The sequence below is a fragment of the Cupressus sempervirens genome, chromosome 8 (genome assembly GCF_028749045.1).
Source record: "Cupressus sempervirens isolate cs-2001-9-10 chromosome 8, ASM2874904v1, whole genome shotgun sequence".
NCBI lineage: Eukaryota > Viridiplantae > Streptophyta > Pinopsida > Cupressales > Cupressaceae > Cupressus > Cupressus sempervirens.
In genome coordinates, this window is record NC_143125.1 from 666972852 (window position 1) to 666989505 (window position 16654).

At 36.1% G+C, this 16654-nt stretch overlaps 1 protein-coding gene across 5 annotated transcripts in view; it reads left to right on the plus strand.

The window, feature by feature from the left end:
* The window catches only part of LOC149544217 (protein HESO1-like), a 65791-nt gene that overhangs the window by 19361 nt on the left and 29776 nt on the right, over nucleotides 1–16654 (plus strand). For all 5 annotated transcript variants that reach the window (XM_089798736.1, XM_089798735.1, XM_089798738.1 and 2 more), the window contains one exon: nucleotides 842–1494. In XM_089798736.1, coding sequence (XP_089654862.1) covers nucleotides 1269–1494 — 226 coding nt within the window. In that variant the 5' untranslated portion in view covers nucleotides 842–1268. The remainder of the gene's footprint in view (nucleotides 1–841; nucleotides 1495–16654) is intronic.

Consider the following 16654-nt stretch of genomic DNA (forward strand, 5'->3'; position numbering starts at 1 on the left):
AGTTCACTATATTGTGATCTGCCGATAACAACCTTATTACTTACGTAAGTAAAACAGTATGTTATACTGTCGTTGGCGATTATAAATCTTTTACCACCAAAGATTAGGATATATATCTTCTGACGTAATACTCCACCTTCTGCTTAACAAACAGCAGACATATTATTATTAATATGGTATAAGGTCGTGACCTGTCCCAGGAACATGGATGCATAATTAGTTTGATACGTGATTCTTCGTCACGTCCCTTCACTGCTCATGTCACATATATATATATAATATGATTATATTCTGCAGTAAAGGTAGATCAATAACAGCGGTAATCTTACCTTCAAACTTGCAGATCATAATACATAAAATCTACATATATCCAGTTCAAGAAACTCAATCTTCAGAAGCAAGACTAATATAATTGAGATTTACACCAATCAAGATCACAACTGACATATAACTTTACAGATCTCAGTCATTCATAATTAAATAGCAAAGATCGCTTATCTTTTGGTAGAGTTCCTTCAAAAATCTCAATTTGATCTATATCAGAAAAGCTATAAATAAGCTCTTTGACAGTTTTTGGGTCCAATATTAGGGAAATAAATGGTAATTAATTTCTTAGTGACAACTGATTTTAGTCTTTGACTTTGTTATGGTATATTCTAGTTGTTTTGACTTAAATGTTCTTGTTATACAATTAATTAACTGAAGAAAGTTTTAATTTTGTATTGGGGAGGAATACAACAAAGAAGTCATCAAGTAAAATGAATTAATTTTTATTTATGTTTTGTTATGAAAGATGCATCAGATGGTCTTACAATATCAGGAATCGTCCAATGTCTTTCAGGTTAAAGGAAGCTGCTCCATTTGTGAGATTGGCTCACGTATACTTGATTTGACTACAGAATGGTGCTATATTTAAGAAGGAAAGCTATATAAGGCAATAAATACGTTTATCTGAAGCATCACTACAGCTAGCATACTTATCTTATTTCATCAGCCAATTTCTTTTGACATTATTTGGTGGGATGATATATGCATCTTAACCTTTGTGAAAGAATTTGAGCTAGCAACCTCAGTTTATTGCTCATTTTTAATGGTTACAAGCTACTGTGAAAGATTGGTATCTTGTGCTCTATACTGAGGTTTATCGTATCATTTGCAAAATTGGAAACTGTATTAAGCATTATAAGTTGCCGTGGAAGACTCTGTGGTGTCTCATGCTCTATACTGAGGGTAATTATATCATTCGTGAACACTAGAAACTGAAAGATATGAATAATCCAGGATGTGTTTCTGTACCATCTGCATATGCAGGTAAGGTAGTGCAACAACCTCTGGTTCCAAATGGCATCAGGGATTTAGATGGTGCTGCTGCTCTGGAGTTACTGCTTCAGGAGGTTATATCCCATATTCAACCTTCACAGGATGATTGTGAGAAACGATCAAGGATGATCACTAGAATTACAATGGTCCTCAAAGATTTAGAGCAATTGAAAGGTAATGACTACCATCTGGAAAGGGTTTTTGAAGAAATGCTGAACAAGAGAGATAGTTAGACCTTATAATTCTTAAGCATGAAATTTCATTTTCTGACCATGCAGTGATGTCTATTCAAATAAATAGGAAGCCTGATTATTTCTATTGTTCGGAATTCTGTTGGGATTTTTTGTTTAAACTCCACACTAAAATACGGTGTGTAATGATGCTGCTTAGGTGGTTGTTTCTGTAATAGAAGTTGTAGAACAAAATAGCTACAGTCTGTATTAAGACTTGCAAAGATGTGTCTGTTCCTTGTTCATGTAAGTGATGAATCGTGTCAGCAGTCAATTTTCAAATGGACACAAAAGACAACAATTGGGGAAGCAGCTTAGTTACTCCCTGCATCTTCCAACAGAAGACACCTGCAAATATTTATAATCTACATTACTACAACATAAATATTAAGTTAAAATTGAAATTATAATCTTGAAAGCAAGGTTGCATGGATACTCGTACCCACACCCCTGGTACTCGTACCCACGTACCCAAGTACTGGGTACACGTATCCCACGTACCGGGTACTCAGTGGAGAGCATCATAGCTAAGGACCTTGATTAAGATTCTGATTTTTTTTTTTGGTTTTTTGTTTTTGTATTAGCTTGTTGTTTATCAAACTTAATTCAATACCAAATCAGTTTGAAACTTTGATACTCATTAACAATAAACTTTATCACTGTTCAAGTTAAAAGTTTATCATTTGCAATATGTCATTGTCATATGGTTTAGGATCTTCTTGTTCATGTTTAAAGTCTGCCTTCTTTGTTATGCATCTAAGCATTTATCATGTATTATTATTTCAAACATATAGCAAATCTGAAACTGAAAACAGTACATTACATTTGCAAACTTTATCACTGTTCTTGTTTTGAAAAACCATTGTCATGACTCATAAAATCAAATTTTTTATAAATATAAAAGTGTAATTTTTAAGTAAGTTTGACATACCTAAGTACCTCCGTCCCCAATTATGAAAAATACTTTAAACATTCAGCAATAGCATATATATATATTTGACTAATGGCTTATATTTTCAAATTTCTTGTTTTGAATGCTCAATGTCATGACTCATGACAGATATTTTGATTTTTATATTTTCTATAAAATATTAATTATATAGAAAAAATTAGGCTTACACACGTACCCCCGTCCCCTATTTTGAAAAATATGCGTACTCGTACCTGCTCCTGTACCCGTTCCCATTCCTGTACCCACGTACCCATGCAACCTTGCTTGAAACCTAAAAAATTGATCACATGTTACAATGGCTCTATGCTTTTTACCATAAGAGTACTAAAAAATTCCTTACTCAGCAGAAACATCAAATTTGACTTGGACTCGGAGCAGTACTCAACAAAAACTTGGCATATTAAAAATTATAAAAAACTGTAACTAACTCAAAAAAACTAATGAAGCATAAACAATGGACATAGAGAAAACATCATAGTAGCATTATTTGGAACTAGGATTGACTTGCCAAACCAAAAGTACAAATGGAGTTCAATTGCTTGGGATAATTTGGGAAACTACAAAATAATGAAATATCGATAAAGACATTTCAAGCCAAATAAAGGGAAGGAACACTGTTTTTTCATCCAGTGCTGGCAAAAACAATTTTTACTTTATTGCTTTCAAGTTTTTACCTGTTAATATGTCCTTCCAATCATGCTCACTGAAATACAAATTGCCAATGACAAAATAACAAAAGTTGACAAAAAAAAGGTTTTGTGTGGCAGCTGATTTTCTTGTATTGGATCACCAACTCCAATTGATTGACAGCAGAAACTTGCCAAGTAACTTCTGAATGCCTGTAGGTTGGCTTGTTTTTACCAAATTTTAATACTATGCTTTATGTGCCTGGTGATTATGGTGCAAGCAGATAAGTCAGGCAAACTGTAGTGAGAGGTTGAAATGCTGGAACATTAATGGTTTTGTAGTGATCATGCATATGAAAAATCTGTCTTTTCAAATTATGAATATCCATTTGACCTTTTCTGTAATATAAAATTCTTCAAAATACACAGGCATGTATAAATTTAATGGATCTGATAGAGAAGGGTTGCTACTTTTGAGTCTTTATTTGCTCATAGTAATAGCATGTGGATATTTTCCTAGCAAGTTTATTCCTTTTACTTGCATGTCTCTTCAGTTCTTGATGAGTGTTTTGTATGTTCGGTTTGCTTATTTATGATTAATGATATGCTAAAGTAGGGAGCTTCTGAGAAAATAGACAAGTAAATTTGCCCAGCTCGATTTAATAAAATAGTCATAAATAAATCACCTTGATTGGATGCATCAAAGTACCATAGAGGCTTCAGATTCCACGTCAAAGAGATGTGATAAATTTGCATTTTGAGTTTGTTTAATTAAATTAAGGATATTGTTTCAATTTAAAGCTGACTAAAATTCATCGCGTAACTTTACAAGGTTCACTATTTGTATCCCTTGTCAACCTACTGCATTCGAGCTTGGATTCATTGTTTCAATTACTGTATTCTTTAAGTTGTTTCTTCAACTGGAGTTAATGATTACAAGAGATATTTTAACAAAAGTTGCTTTTGGGTTTGTAAATATCATTCAATGAAAATGATTTGGTCATTAAGATTGTTCGATTCACAGACATCACTGATAGCTGTCATAAATATTGTAAATTCAGCTCTGTTTGATTTGTAAACCGAAATATTCTGCTCCTTTTAAAATACTGGTGATCTAAAGGAACAATTACACAGTCGGCTTCGATACCACTTTCTGGTAGAACCTCCAAAAATTCTAGCGTTATTATGTCAAAAACATAAATGAGTTCTAGTCTTTGAAATTAATCCAGTAATCCTATAAGTAACAGACTGGAATTGTCTACCAAGTAGTTCATTTGTAAATGTTTTATGGAGGAAAGAGCTACTACTAGGTTGATGACTAGATAAAATATAGGGAAAATTTGAAATATATTGGGAAATTTGCAATGTATTACACTCGTATAAAAAACAGGGATACTTGCTATTCAAGCATCATAGAACCTTAACATACAACATTTCAATAGTCAATATGCATTCATAGTTCGGAATTTATCGTCAACATGCATGCTATTAAAAAAACATGTGAAATGCCCAAAGGCTACACTATTTCATGTTGAATTACAATATAAAAATCAAAAAACAAAAAACAAAAAACAAAGCACACTGCCGCTTCTATTCTGCATTTCCCAACACTGCATCAATATCAGAGTCCTTTGAGTCACTGCCACCATCATGCTTCACCACATCCAATTGGAACCCAAAGCAGTCCCTATGGTGTCTCCTCATTAACCTAGGCCACATTTCAAGATCAACATCCCACCATAAAGTTGGAGTCTGTTGATACTTTGTAGTTCGACAATCTCAAAGTTGAAGAGCACTATGCATGGCCTCTAGTTTCTTCAGTTCTCTAGACGTAAGTCTATTCTTTTTGATGGAGTAGATAATGCCACATGTATACCAATTCTTTTCTGTAGCAGAGGAATCAGTAACCTCTGCAAGGAGGCGAGAGGCAAGCACCTTCAGTGGTGTATCCCTCCCATGCCATGACCACCATACACTATGATTTTGATAAGCTAATATAACTCTATCCAACCTTGTCTCTGGTTTACTCAATGTTGGGCCACAAAGATTTGTGAAGTCAAGGAATTGAGTGCGAAGTGTGGTACTGTTGATGTGTGTTTTATGGCACACAAACAGTAGAACAGAATACCAAGGTATCTTATCCTCTCTTAATCAAGGCATTGTGTATGCTAAGATTGCAAAAGGATAACATTGGTTACCCCAGGGTTCTTCTTGTGTCAAGTCTTGACAGTGGATAAGCTTAATGGTGGATGTGATATGTTGATAGTCAGGAGTGGCCTTGCATTTGTTTCACTTGGTTTGATCTCAAGTTATACTAGATGGGGGCTATCGAAAGATTTTGTAACATGGTACTTTTTTTGGGTTTTCAGAAATATGCAGAAAGCAAAGGAGGTTGGTGAATAAATTCTACTCTACTCACAAGGTAATGACAACAAAAAATGCTGCTTCGATGGACAAATTCCCAAATAACCAAGCTATGCTTTGCCAAGTTAAACTACAACTATGTAGGAACCAGTGCATTCTTTGAGGGGTTCTACAAATGATTTTCACACCAAAACAGACACCATTAAAATGAACAATGCACATTGAATGATAGAAGTTAAGCATACATAGAAATAGGTTTAGGCTAACTTTGCACAATGACTTACGTCAGTAAACTGTCAAAAGTATGAACCAAGTAATGTATTAAAACCCCATCGAATTCTCCATTGATATACAACACTTATCTAACCAATCTAATCTAAATGAGGGAATAATGAATCCAAGCAAGCACTAAAATATATCAAGCAAGAAACCAACAATGAAAACTCTTTTATTTTGGTAAATGTTAGCAACAATCTCGAAATTCCACTGCCTTACAAATGAGAAATTAGGCTACATCAGCCCTAATTAGGGCTGAATGACCCAGATTTAAACAGAATCAAAGGTCCAAACTATGTTACATCAGCCCTAAATAGGGTTAGGGAAAGAGAAAGAATCTACAATTAATGCACGGGTCTACAGGAACCAATAAAGAGAACCTCTTCCTATTAGAATAATCTCTATATTTTTAATGCTCTTTATTGTATCTTATTGTATCTCTGTAAATACTAGAATGTTTTTAATATTTAGGCATAGTCTGTAATAGAATGTTTCTATTCTATTCGACTCTCCTCTTTGTATATATAGATCATTTTGATCTTTGTTAAATCAATCAAGTATTTTGCCATTTACGTTTGTAACATGGTATCAGAGCAAGTTCTTAATTTTTTCGAAAAATTATAATTTCTTTTCTGAAATTATTAGACCCATTTTTCAAAATTATTCGGCGATCCTTGCTTTCTAATCTCAAACCTTGAGATTTTTGACTAATTTTTTTTTTTGTCTGAAGCTGTTAAAATTGCAACTCGTGTCTTGGAAGAGTTGAAAAACCATGACTTCAAAACGCATTTGTGTTTGCCTACATCTGTTCACGATTTTCAAAATGCATTTGCGTATGTTTGTTGAGCAATTTTTCAAAAACGGCTCGAGATTGGGCTTTTTTATGAGGAAGCAAATAAACGTTTTTTTTTTCTCTTTGCGTCTAAATAGCTCAGGGTGGGCGGTTTTTTGTTCTGGACGCAAGCAAAAGTTTGAAGCAGCTCACGTTTTTTTCAAATTGTTTTACCTCCATTCTTGCGTCTGAAGTAGCTCACGACTTCTTGGGCTTTTTATTATTTTTTAGATTGTTTTTACCTCCATTTCTTGGTCTGCACGACTTCATCTACGATGTTTAGGTTCTTTGTAGAAGATGTCAAGACAAAAATACCTTCAGTCCACCTTGTATCCGCCATTTTTTTGCAACTTCGACCTTCCAATCTGTCGACTAGGGTTTTGTTCGAAAACCCTAACTTTTTTGCTCGGTAAATTTTTTTTGAACATATATTCTTGGTGGGTTTTTCGAGATCTCAAATGTGTCTTCATCAGTTTTTTGTGGGTGCCTTGTTTTCTGTGCCTCAATTTTCAAACCAGTGGATCTAGATTTCGACAACATATTATTTCTAGGTATTTCGAGCTCTCTTCTGGGTACTTCGATTTTTTTTGGGTCTTTCATTTTCTCACCTCTAATTTTTTTTCCATTTGAGATATTCACATTTTATGAGCATCAAAAGTCGAACTCAAGTAAAAAGCAAGTCGATGCTGCCCAACACTCAGAGCAGAAAGAATCTATCTACCATGCCTTTATGGCCAACATACCTATAGATCATGTGAAATCTTCTGCTTGGTACATAGATTTTGGTGCCTTCTGACATTTCACTCACAGGCGTGATTGGTCTGTTGAATTCACTCCCTATTTTGACTTAGTAATCTTTGGAGGCGGCAAAGAATACAATATTGTTGGCAAGGGCAATGTTCAGATTCAGTCCGGAGGAAGAAGACTCATGTTCCTCAATGTATGTTATGTTCTTGGCATGAAACATAATCTTCTGTCTATTAGTTAGATTATGAAGCACTCCCCTCAGTTGGATGTCATTTTCAGTGGAAACAAGTGTTCGATTATTGATCGTGCTTCTCGCACTACACTTGGTGTCGGTCTTGAGGATCATGGTATTTATAGGCTTGTAGATTTAGGCGATTCCCTTGAGCGTGCCTTTATCGCAAAATCATCCGCTCTCAGTAGCCTCTGGCATCAACAATATGGTCACCTGAGCATTCAATATCTAGCACAACTTGCTCGGGATAATTTAGTCCATGGCCTACCTGATATCCAGACTCAGAACCATCATGTTTGTGGAGCTTGCCAAGCAGGGAAGCAACATAGGACACCATATAAGGATGGTGAATCATGGCGGGCATCTAAAGTAGTGTAGTTGATCCACGTTGATGTATGTGGTCCTATGAATACTCCTTCTGTTACTGGGAACAGGGACTTCTTACTCTTTGTGGATGATTTTAGTCGCAAAATGTGGGTATATTTTCTCAAGCAAAAATCAGATGCTTTTCCTGTATTTCAGCAGTTTAAAGCCCTAGTAGAAAAAGAGTCTAGTTCCCCCATTCGTACTCTTAGGACCAATAATGGGGGGGAATTTTGTTCTTCTGCTTTCTCTGCCTTCTATAGTACTCATGGCATTACATCAGTTCACCACACCTCACACCCCTCAGCAAAATCGTGTTGTAGAGCGTCAAAATCGTACCATCACAGAAATAGCTAGAGCTATGCTAGAACATAGAAATGTTCTTAGAAAATATTGGGCAGAAGCAATATCCACATCTGTCTACCTTCTTAACCAGTCACCCACCCTTGCAGTTAACCGTAAGACTCCTGAGGAAGCCTAGTCTGGTTGCAAACCTAGGATCAACTATTTGAAAGTTTTTGGCTCTCTAGCATATGTATGGATTCCTAATGCCAAATGCACTAAGTTGGATTCCAAAAGCCAGAAACTCATGTTTACAGGATACAGTCACACACATAAGGCCTACAGATTGATTCATGTAAACACTGATCGTTTAATCTTCAGTCGTGATGTTGTGTTTGATGAGGAACTTGGACCATTTCAGCTCTCTGCCTCCTCACCGCATTCCGAGATTTAGTCTTTAGTAATCTCTGACTTGGGTCCTATTTTATATGAGTCATCTAATGCTAGTGATACACCACCTTACCCACCTCCAGATAATACAGCTCCTGCTCTTGTTCCTCATCCAGCTATTCTGACAGCATCTGATATTGGCTTCTCTACTCTTCAGCTAAAATGGTGGTCTCAAACGATTAGTGATCTTCGTCCTGATGAACTCATTGAGGGTAGAACCTCCAAAAATAAGAGCATTCAACACAACACAGTTAATGTTGCACTTATGGCCAACATCCACAGTATCCCTGAGCCCCATACATATGTGGAGGCCAAAAGAATTCCAGAATGGGAACAGGCAATGGATGCTGAGCTTCAAAGTCTTCAAAAGAATCACACTTGGGTTCTTTCAGATTTCCCTCCTGGGAAGAAACCTATTAGCTGTAAATGGGTCTATAAAGTCAAGTACCATGCGGATGGTACCTTGGACAAATACAAAGACAAACTTGTTGCTCGAGGATTCACCCAGCACGAAGGCATTGACTATGAGGAGAACTTTGCCTCGACAGCCAAGATGAGCACTATTCGCATTCTTCTTGCCATTGCAGCTCAATATGGCTGGAAAGTTCATTAGATGGACGTGAAGAGTGCTTTTCTCAATGGTGAATTACAGGAAGAAGTCTACATGATGCAGCCTTTAGGTTTCAAGGTTGCCGGTTCAGAACCAAAAGTATGTAGGCTCTAGAGGCCATCTATGGTCTTAAACAGGCCCCTCGGGCTTGGTACATAAAGATTGATCAGTACTTGGTTGCTCAGGGATTTCAGCATAGCCCATTAGACAATAATCTGTATATTAAACACTTTGGTAATGATATTCTTTTTTCTTCTTGTCTATGTGGATGATTTGATCATTATTGGGAGATCAAAACATTTGATTTCATAAATCAAACAAGATCTATGCAGAACTTTTGATATGATAGATCTCATATTGCTTCATTATTGTTTAGGTATTGAGGTTTGGCAAATTGACAACAGTATTTTTTTGTCTCAGTCCAAGTATGCCAAAAATTTGCTTGACAGGTTTCGAATGCAGGATTGCAAACTTGCCTCCACTCCTATGGAGACTGGTCTGAAATTGTCGCACAATCTAATTCTCCTCCTGTAGATGAAACACTCTTCAAGTAGCTAGTAGGTAGTCTTATCTACCTTACTACTACTAAACTTGATCTCAGTTTTGCAGTCAGCTACATCTCACGGTTCATGACGAACCCCAAGATTGATCATTGGATTGCAGTGAAACGTGTGTTATGCTATGTACATGGTACTTCAGATTATGGTCTTCTTTACACAAGGAGCACTACTCCTCAGCTCAGTGGATTTCACCAACTTCGATTGGGCCAGCTCAATTGATGACAAGAAATCTGCTTTTGGCTGTGTTCAGTATTGGATCTGCAACAGTTACTTGGACCAGTAAGAAGCAATAGGCACAAACACTCTCCTCTATACAAGCAGAATATAAAGGAGCTGTCAAGGCAGCTTGTGAAGCAGTTTGGCTCTGTCAAATGCTTGCAGATATGCATATTCCTCAAGCAAGTTCTACTTCTTTGTTTTCAGACAATCAGGGAGTACTCAAACTTGCCAAGAATCGAGTGTTTCATGGATGAACCAAGCACATAGAGCTTCATTGCCATTATATCCGACAGTTAGTAGAAGATGGATCTATTTAGTTACTCTATGCCCCTACCTCAGAGCAACCAGCAGATATTTTGACAAAACCCCTTGGTCCTGACAAGTTTGTTAAATTTAGGGGATCTATTGGCGTAGTAAATAGATTGAGCATTAAGGGGGGGTATTAGAGTAATCTCGATATTTTTAATGCTCTCTATTGTATCTTATTGTATCTCTATAAATATTAGAATGTTTCTAATATTTAGGTATAGTCTAGAATAGAATGTTTCTATTCTATTTGACTCTCCTCTTTGTATATATAGATCATTTTGATCTCTGTTTAATCAATCAAGTATTCTGCCATTTACGTTTGTAACACTTTCTTGTTTTCGATGATTTCCCCCAATTGGTGGAAATTTTTGTTTTTGAAGAATTTTTCTGCTTTTGGAGGAATTTTGTGCTTTTGAAGGATTTTTTTGCTTTTGAAGGATTTTTCTTCATTTGCGGGATTTTTTTGCTTTTGAAGGATTGTCCTCTATTTGGAGCATTTTCTCACTTATGACCGTTTTTTCTTCATTTGGACGATTTTTCTTCTTTTGAAGGATTTTCCTTCATTTGGAGGATTTTTTTTGCTTTTGTAGGGATTTCCTTCATTTGGAGAATTTTTTTGCTTTTGTAGGATTTCGTTTCATTTGGAGGATTTTTTTTCTTTTTTTCTTTTGGAGGATTTTTCTACTTTTGAAAGATTTTTTCTTCAATGGGGATCCTTCTGCTTTTGAAGGATTTCTTTTCTTTTGGAGGATATTTTGCTTTTGGACAAGGTCACCGGGAGACGGGGAGACTTTGAGGTCTCCGGTACTGGTACGGCAATTTTTCAAATAGGAGACGGGGGTACTTGGAGACGGCAATTTTTTTTTTTTTTTTTAAATTTTTTTTTTAATTTTTAAATTTTAATAGTTTAAACTTAAAAGAGTCTAATACTAAAAGTAAATACAAAATTTCAAATTTTCAAAATAGTAATACCGTAAGACTAAAAGACTAAAGTAAATAATAAATTAATAATACTAGTGTTGTCACATTAAAAATTAAAATAGATTCATAGAGTCAAACTATCAAAGATTATAATAATAATAAGCGGTCAGATACAGAAGCACATTACTGAAATAGATTTTAAAACCTGACAAATTGGCATTGCTACAAAAAATTTGTGAAAATTATTGAATTATTCAAAATCGATGCATGCATAAAGACACACTTAGGATTTCTATTTTCTAACTAAGAGTTAGGATTGCTTAGTTTAAGAGGGAGTAAATCATTTTGTAATAGTGTTTTTTTTCCAGTTACACAGATTCAAATAACAAAGATTCCCATATTGGTACTAGGATATTGCCAACAGCAGATAAACAGGTACGAATAACAAATACGACTTATACATCAAATTGAAACATGATATCCTCTTGAAAAAACAGAAATATGGGACCAAATACATTCATGTTAACATACATAAAACCTCTAGTCTATCACTGTTATCGCTGAGTCTTTATCAACAAATAGATGCTTGGTTTTCATGAGGAATAATACTATTATCAAGCATTTGCATATCAGATTTCTGTAACATACGTAATACTATCTTCTAATGCACTAACAACAGTTTTTGCACCCTAATTCCTCAGCCGCATAAATTTATGTGATTTGGGATCTTTACTGCAATCCTGCACAGCTTCCAATATGTTGTCTTAGACTTGTATCGTGTTCCAGTAGGTGACGTACATCACCAAGCAGTTGTTACAAAATTCATATAGTACCTTAGATTTTTGCATTAAAAACATTTAAATGAGGGCTAAAATATATAAAATTATTTAATATTATATTTTACATTTATATTTTATCAGGAGACTTCGGGGAGACTTCACTTTTTGAATTAGGAGACGGGGAGACTTCAGGAGACTTCGTCATGAAGTCTCCAACCTTTTTTGAGGTCTCCGGAGACGCGAAAAGTCTCCGAGACGCGTCTCGGTCTCCGAGACGCCACTTTTAGGGGGGAGACGGGTCTCCTGGTAACCATGCTTTTGGAGGATTTTCTTTCATTTCGTTGAACTGTGGGCATCGTATTTCTTTCAACATCTGTCTCTCTCTCTCTCTCTCTATATATATATATATATATATATATATATATCTTAAGGCACTCTTCAAACTTTGCTTTTTTTGGTGTTTTGCACGTCTTACCACTTTTAGATATTTCTAGTGTGTTTCCAAACTTAACATTTTCTGATTGACTACCTCGCTTTCTCATTCTTTTGAATATAAAATTTTATACTCTTTTGTCTCTTTAACAACCATAGCTTACTTGTGGCCAAAATAGATTTGCCAAAAATAAGCTTTCTAAAATAGTAAGTTGTTTCAAAGTCAAAATAAGGCCAATTTGGGAGGCAGTAAAATTTACTAAAAATAGACTCACTAAAAATAGTGAGTTATTCCAAAGTCAAATTATGGCCAATCTGAGAGATGTGAAACTTACTAAAAATAGGCTTACTAAAAATAGAAATTAAACAAAATAGCTATTATGTCAAGATGTTCAAAATTTCATTAACGCTCTTTCTAAAAGGTCAAGTCTCATTCATACTTGACCTAATTCACATGCAAACACATAGTTTTCATTATAGGTGCAAGTTGGATTAACACTTTTCTAGACGGCCAATTTTGCCGATTCTTATTCGAAACACGAGGAATGTAGGGGACTGAGCCAAAAGCTACCAAGAAGGAAAGCCAAAAAGACAAGGCCAAGAGCAAAAAGAGGGTGTCCCCATTTGTGATGGGGCAATGTTTGAAAAGGTCACAATAGGTAGCCAACCCTTTGGCTACATCTTATCAATGGCTCTTGTGAACCCATCTAATACCTCTAGATCATCACACAGAGGCACCCTTCCATCTAGTTGAAGAGGGACGTTCATTGTGTTCCACCTATGTATCATAATTGGCCTAATATGCTACTCATATAACCTCAAAGTAGGATCCCTAGCCAAAGTTGTTTGCTTTATCTTCCCAAGCATATTGTAAAATGGCCATGGATCGTTTCTAGTATGACAACAACGATACTAGAGTTGGTGACGTGTCCCTGGGTAATGTAGACTTTCACACTTTTTATTTAGTATGTTTACTATCCCTTTGCTTTAGGATGGTTAATCTATGTGGCTGGCAGCAATCAAAAGAAGCATGCTAATGGTAATTTTTGGCAAGGACCAAAAGGTTCTACAAGATTTAGTGTGTCATAAGATTATGGTTGGAAAAGGGTGAGTGTGTGGCCGAGTTGGTGTGAAGGCGAGTCGTGAGGCATAGTGTTAAGGTAATGATCCCGATGTTACACATCGACTCCGATTTGAGTCACACCTAGATTACCACAAACCCTTTTAAGGGCCAATGTGTAGTTGAGTTGGTGTGAAGGTGAGTTATGAGGCGTATTGATAGGCTAATGATCCTGGTGCTATGCATCAACTTTGAATTGGGTCACACCTAGATTACCACAAACCCTTTAAGGGCGAGTGTGTAGCCAAGTTGGTGTGAAGGTGAGTCATGAGGCATAGTATTAGGCTAATGATCCCAGTACTACACATCAACTTTGGCTCGAGTTACACCTAGATTACCACATACCCTTTATAAGGGCGAGTGTATAACAAATTTGGTGTGAAGGCAAGTCGTGAGGAGTAGTGTTAGACTAATGATCTCAGTGCTACACATCAACTTCGGTTTGAGTTGCACCTAGATTACCACAAACCCTTTAGACACACGAATGGGCATTCTGGGGTTCATCCTTCTCCCCCCTTGGCTCCTAAGGTGATCCAATGGGAAAGACCCCAAGAAGGGTGGCAAAAGTGTAACTTTGATGGTGCCTCTAAAGGGAATGTTGACCCTTCTAACCCGGGATTCATAATTAGAGATGCAAAGGAAGATCTCATTGCATGTGGAGGCAAATGTCTTCTAGATGGAACAAATAATGTTGCTGAAGCTGAAGCGGCTTTTTTGGCCATTAGAGCCTCAAAAAAATTAGAAGTGACAAAGTTGCATGTTGTAGGTAACTCAAATAATTATTAATGCCATTATTAAAGTGACATGGAGACCTGGCACCTTAAAAGCTACATCTTTAGAATCAGTGATGAGTTGTCATCCCTGGAGGACTACAAGACCTCGCACATGAAAAGCACTTGGAACAAAGAGGATTGCACAAGGTCAAATTGGGCATTAAACCTTAACATCCTTGAACTTGTCATGAAGAATTATTCCAATGTCAGATGGGAGGAATGAAGTAACATAACAATTATCCTCCTATTCCCTCATCTAGCCACCTTTCTCAACCATTAATGCGGCATATAGCCGATGGTGGTGAGGAGCTGCGATTCCTCATAAGTAGTGTGATGGATGTGACAAAATTTAAATCCACTGCATCGCTAACTACCTTAAAAAATAGAAGTGTTTGCCCCCGAACCTACAAGCCTTGTAAGTTGCAGAGGACTTGCAGAGGAAACAACTTGGGTGCTGCAAAAAATGGAAACAACTTTCACCCTCTAGTGTAGGAAATGGCAGAATCCCTTTCATGGTCATAGCAGAAGAATCCATGTGGACAAAATGTTTAAATTCACTCACCAAAGACTTGCTGATGTGGTTGATTGGTAGCTTGGAGAAATGCTTTACCTATTGGAAAATTGCCATCACACCAACACATACATTATTCCATGATTATGGCACGGGCTTTGCAATAGGAGAAGGTAAGGACATTGTCAGGTTCATGATGATTCATTTGGTTCCTTGGGATGCTTTTCTAGCTTTAGATGAAATTTTAGATGCCTCAATTCTTGGTATTGGCATAAAATTGGCCAAGAAACAAATTGGCATTGAAAAAATTCCAGACACAAAATACACTCCATTTGTTTAGAAAATTGATGAGAGGCTAAGACACAAATGTTTCAAGGAGGCAGGAAAAGACTAGTACACCCTAAAACTATTAGTTATGCAACTCAAAATTGAAATGGACATTGCACAGATGAAAACTCGAGTGGGGTGGTCTGCAAAAGATGAGGAATGTTTGCAAGAGCTGAGGAGAGCTAGGGAAGAGACAAATAAATGCGACAAACACTGGTCAGGAGCCAAAATCAATGCAATGCTCAGAGCGAGGATCTAGGGGTTTGTTCCGTGTGCCCTTTGATGAAGCTAGGTTGTGCTTCCCTTTTCCATTGGTGCTGTAGTGATGGTTTATGTGAGTTGATGTCTCTTGTTCAATTTTTTAGTCCTTTTTTTTGTTATCTTTTACACCAATTGTGAAATTATTTTGGTGTTGGTCGAGTTGTTTTTGAATCTACTCTTCAGGGAAGCGTATTAAACTGCCAAATTTTATTTACAATTGGATAAAGGGGTAAAGGTCTGTCACGGTGAACTATCCAGAAGCAAGTAGGGCTTCCCTTCATTTTCACTATACTTAATGGCAAAGTGATAATCAGAATGAAAAGGCAGAAATGATGCCAATCAAAGGTTGCCAATTTTGGTTTGGTTACAAAATATTTTTTGCGAAGTATCTTTAATGGTTTTACTCCTGCTCATGTCTTGAAGTGTTAAGACTTCATTGAACACTCTTTTTGGGTCCCATTGTAAAATTTGTAATTCTGTAAATTTTTGTAAACCTATGTAATGACAATGGCAGCATTATGTAATTGAGTGTGCAAGGATGGTTAGAGGTTAGGGTTTTTCTTGGATGGAGGGTTCAGCACAATGACTCAGCTGTAGAATTATCAAGTTTACTTTGATGTACTGACTTTATGTAATGTTCTTACTATTTAAATAAATACCAATCTTATTACTGGAGAAAAAAAGATTGTGGCAGGAACAGTATAAAACAAGTTCCATAATAAGATGTAAGACAAAGGAATTGTTATACGCCACCAATTTTGAAAGCTGTTCGATAACTGATTATCTTTGCTATTGAAAGGGCTGGAAATGATAGTATTCTTTGCAGATTCTATATGCCTTCTGTATATAGACTTTATCACATGTAGCTTGATAAGTTAATGGTGTCTATTTTTATCATATCCTGCCAAAAACCTAGTAATTAAAATGGTAAAAATAAATCTGAAAATCAGAGATACCTATATATAATTTTGAAAAACAAAAGCTTGGTGTTATTAGCAAGGCACATGTCAATTTTGAGATCACAACAATTGTAAATATGTAGAAATTCTCAAGAAGAAAGAACAAACTAAATAAAATTAAGTATTCCTGAAGCATCAAAGTAGGAAATGAACCTTGGGTGGACAGAAAACTGCATTAAGCAGCAATTATAAGACAGTA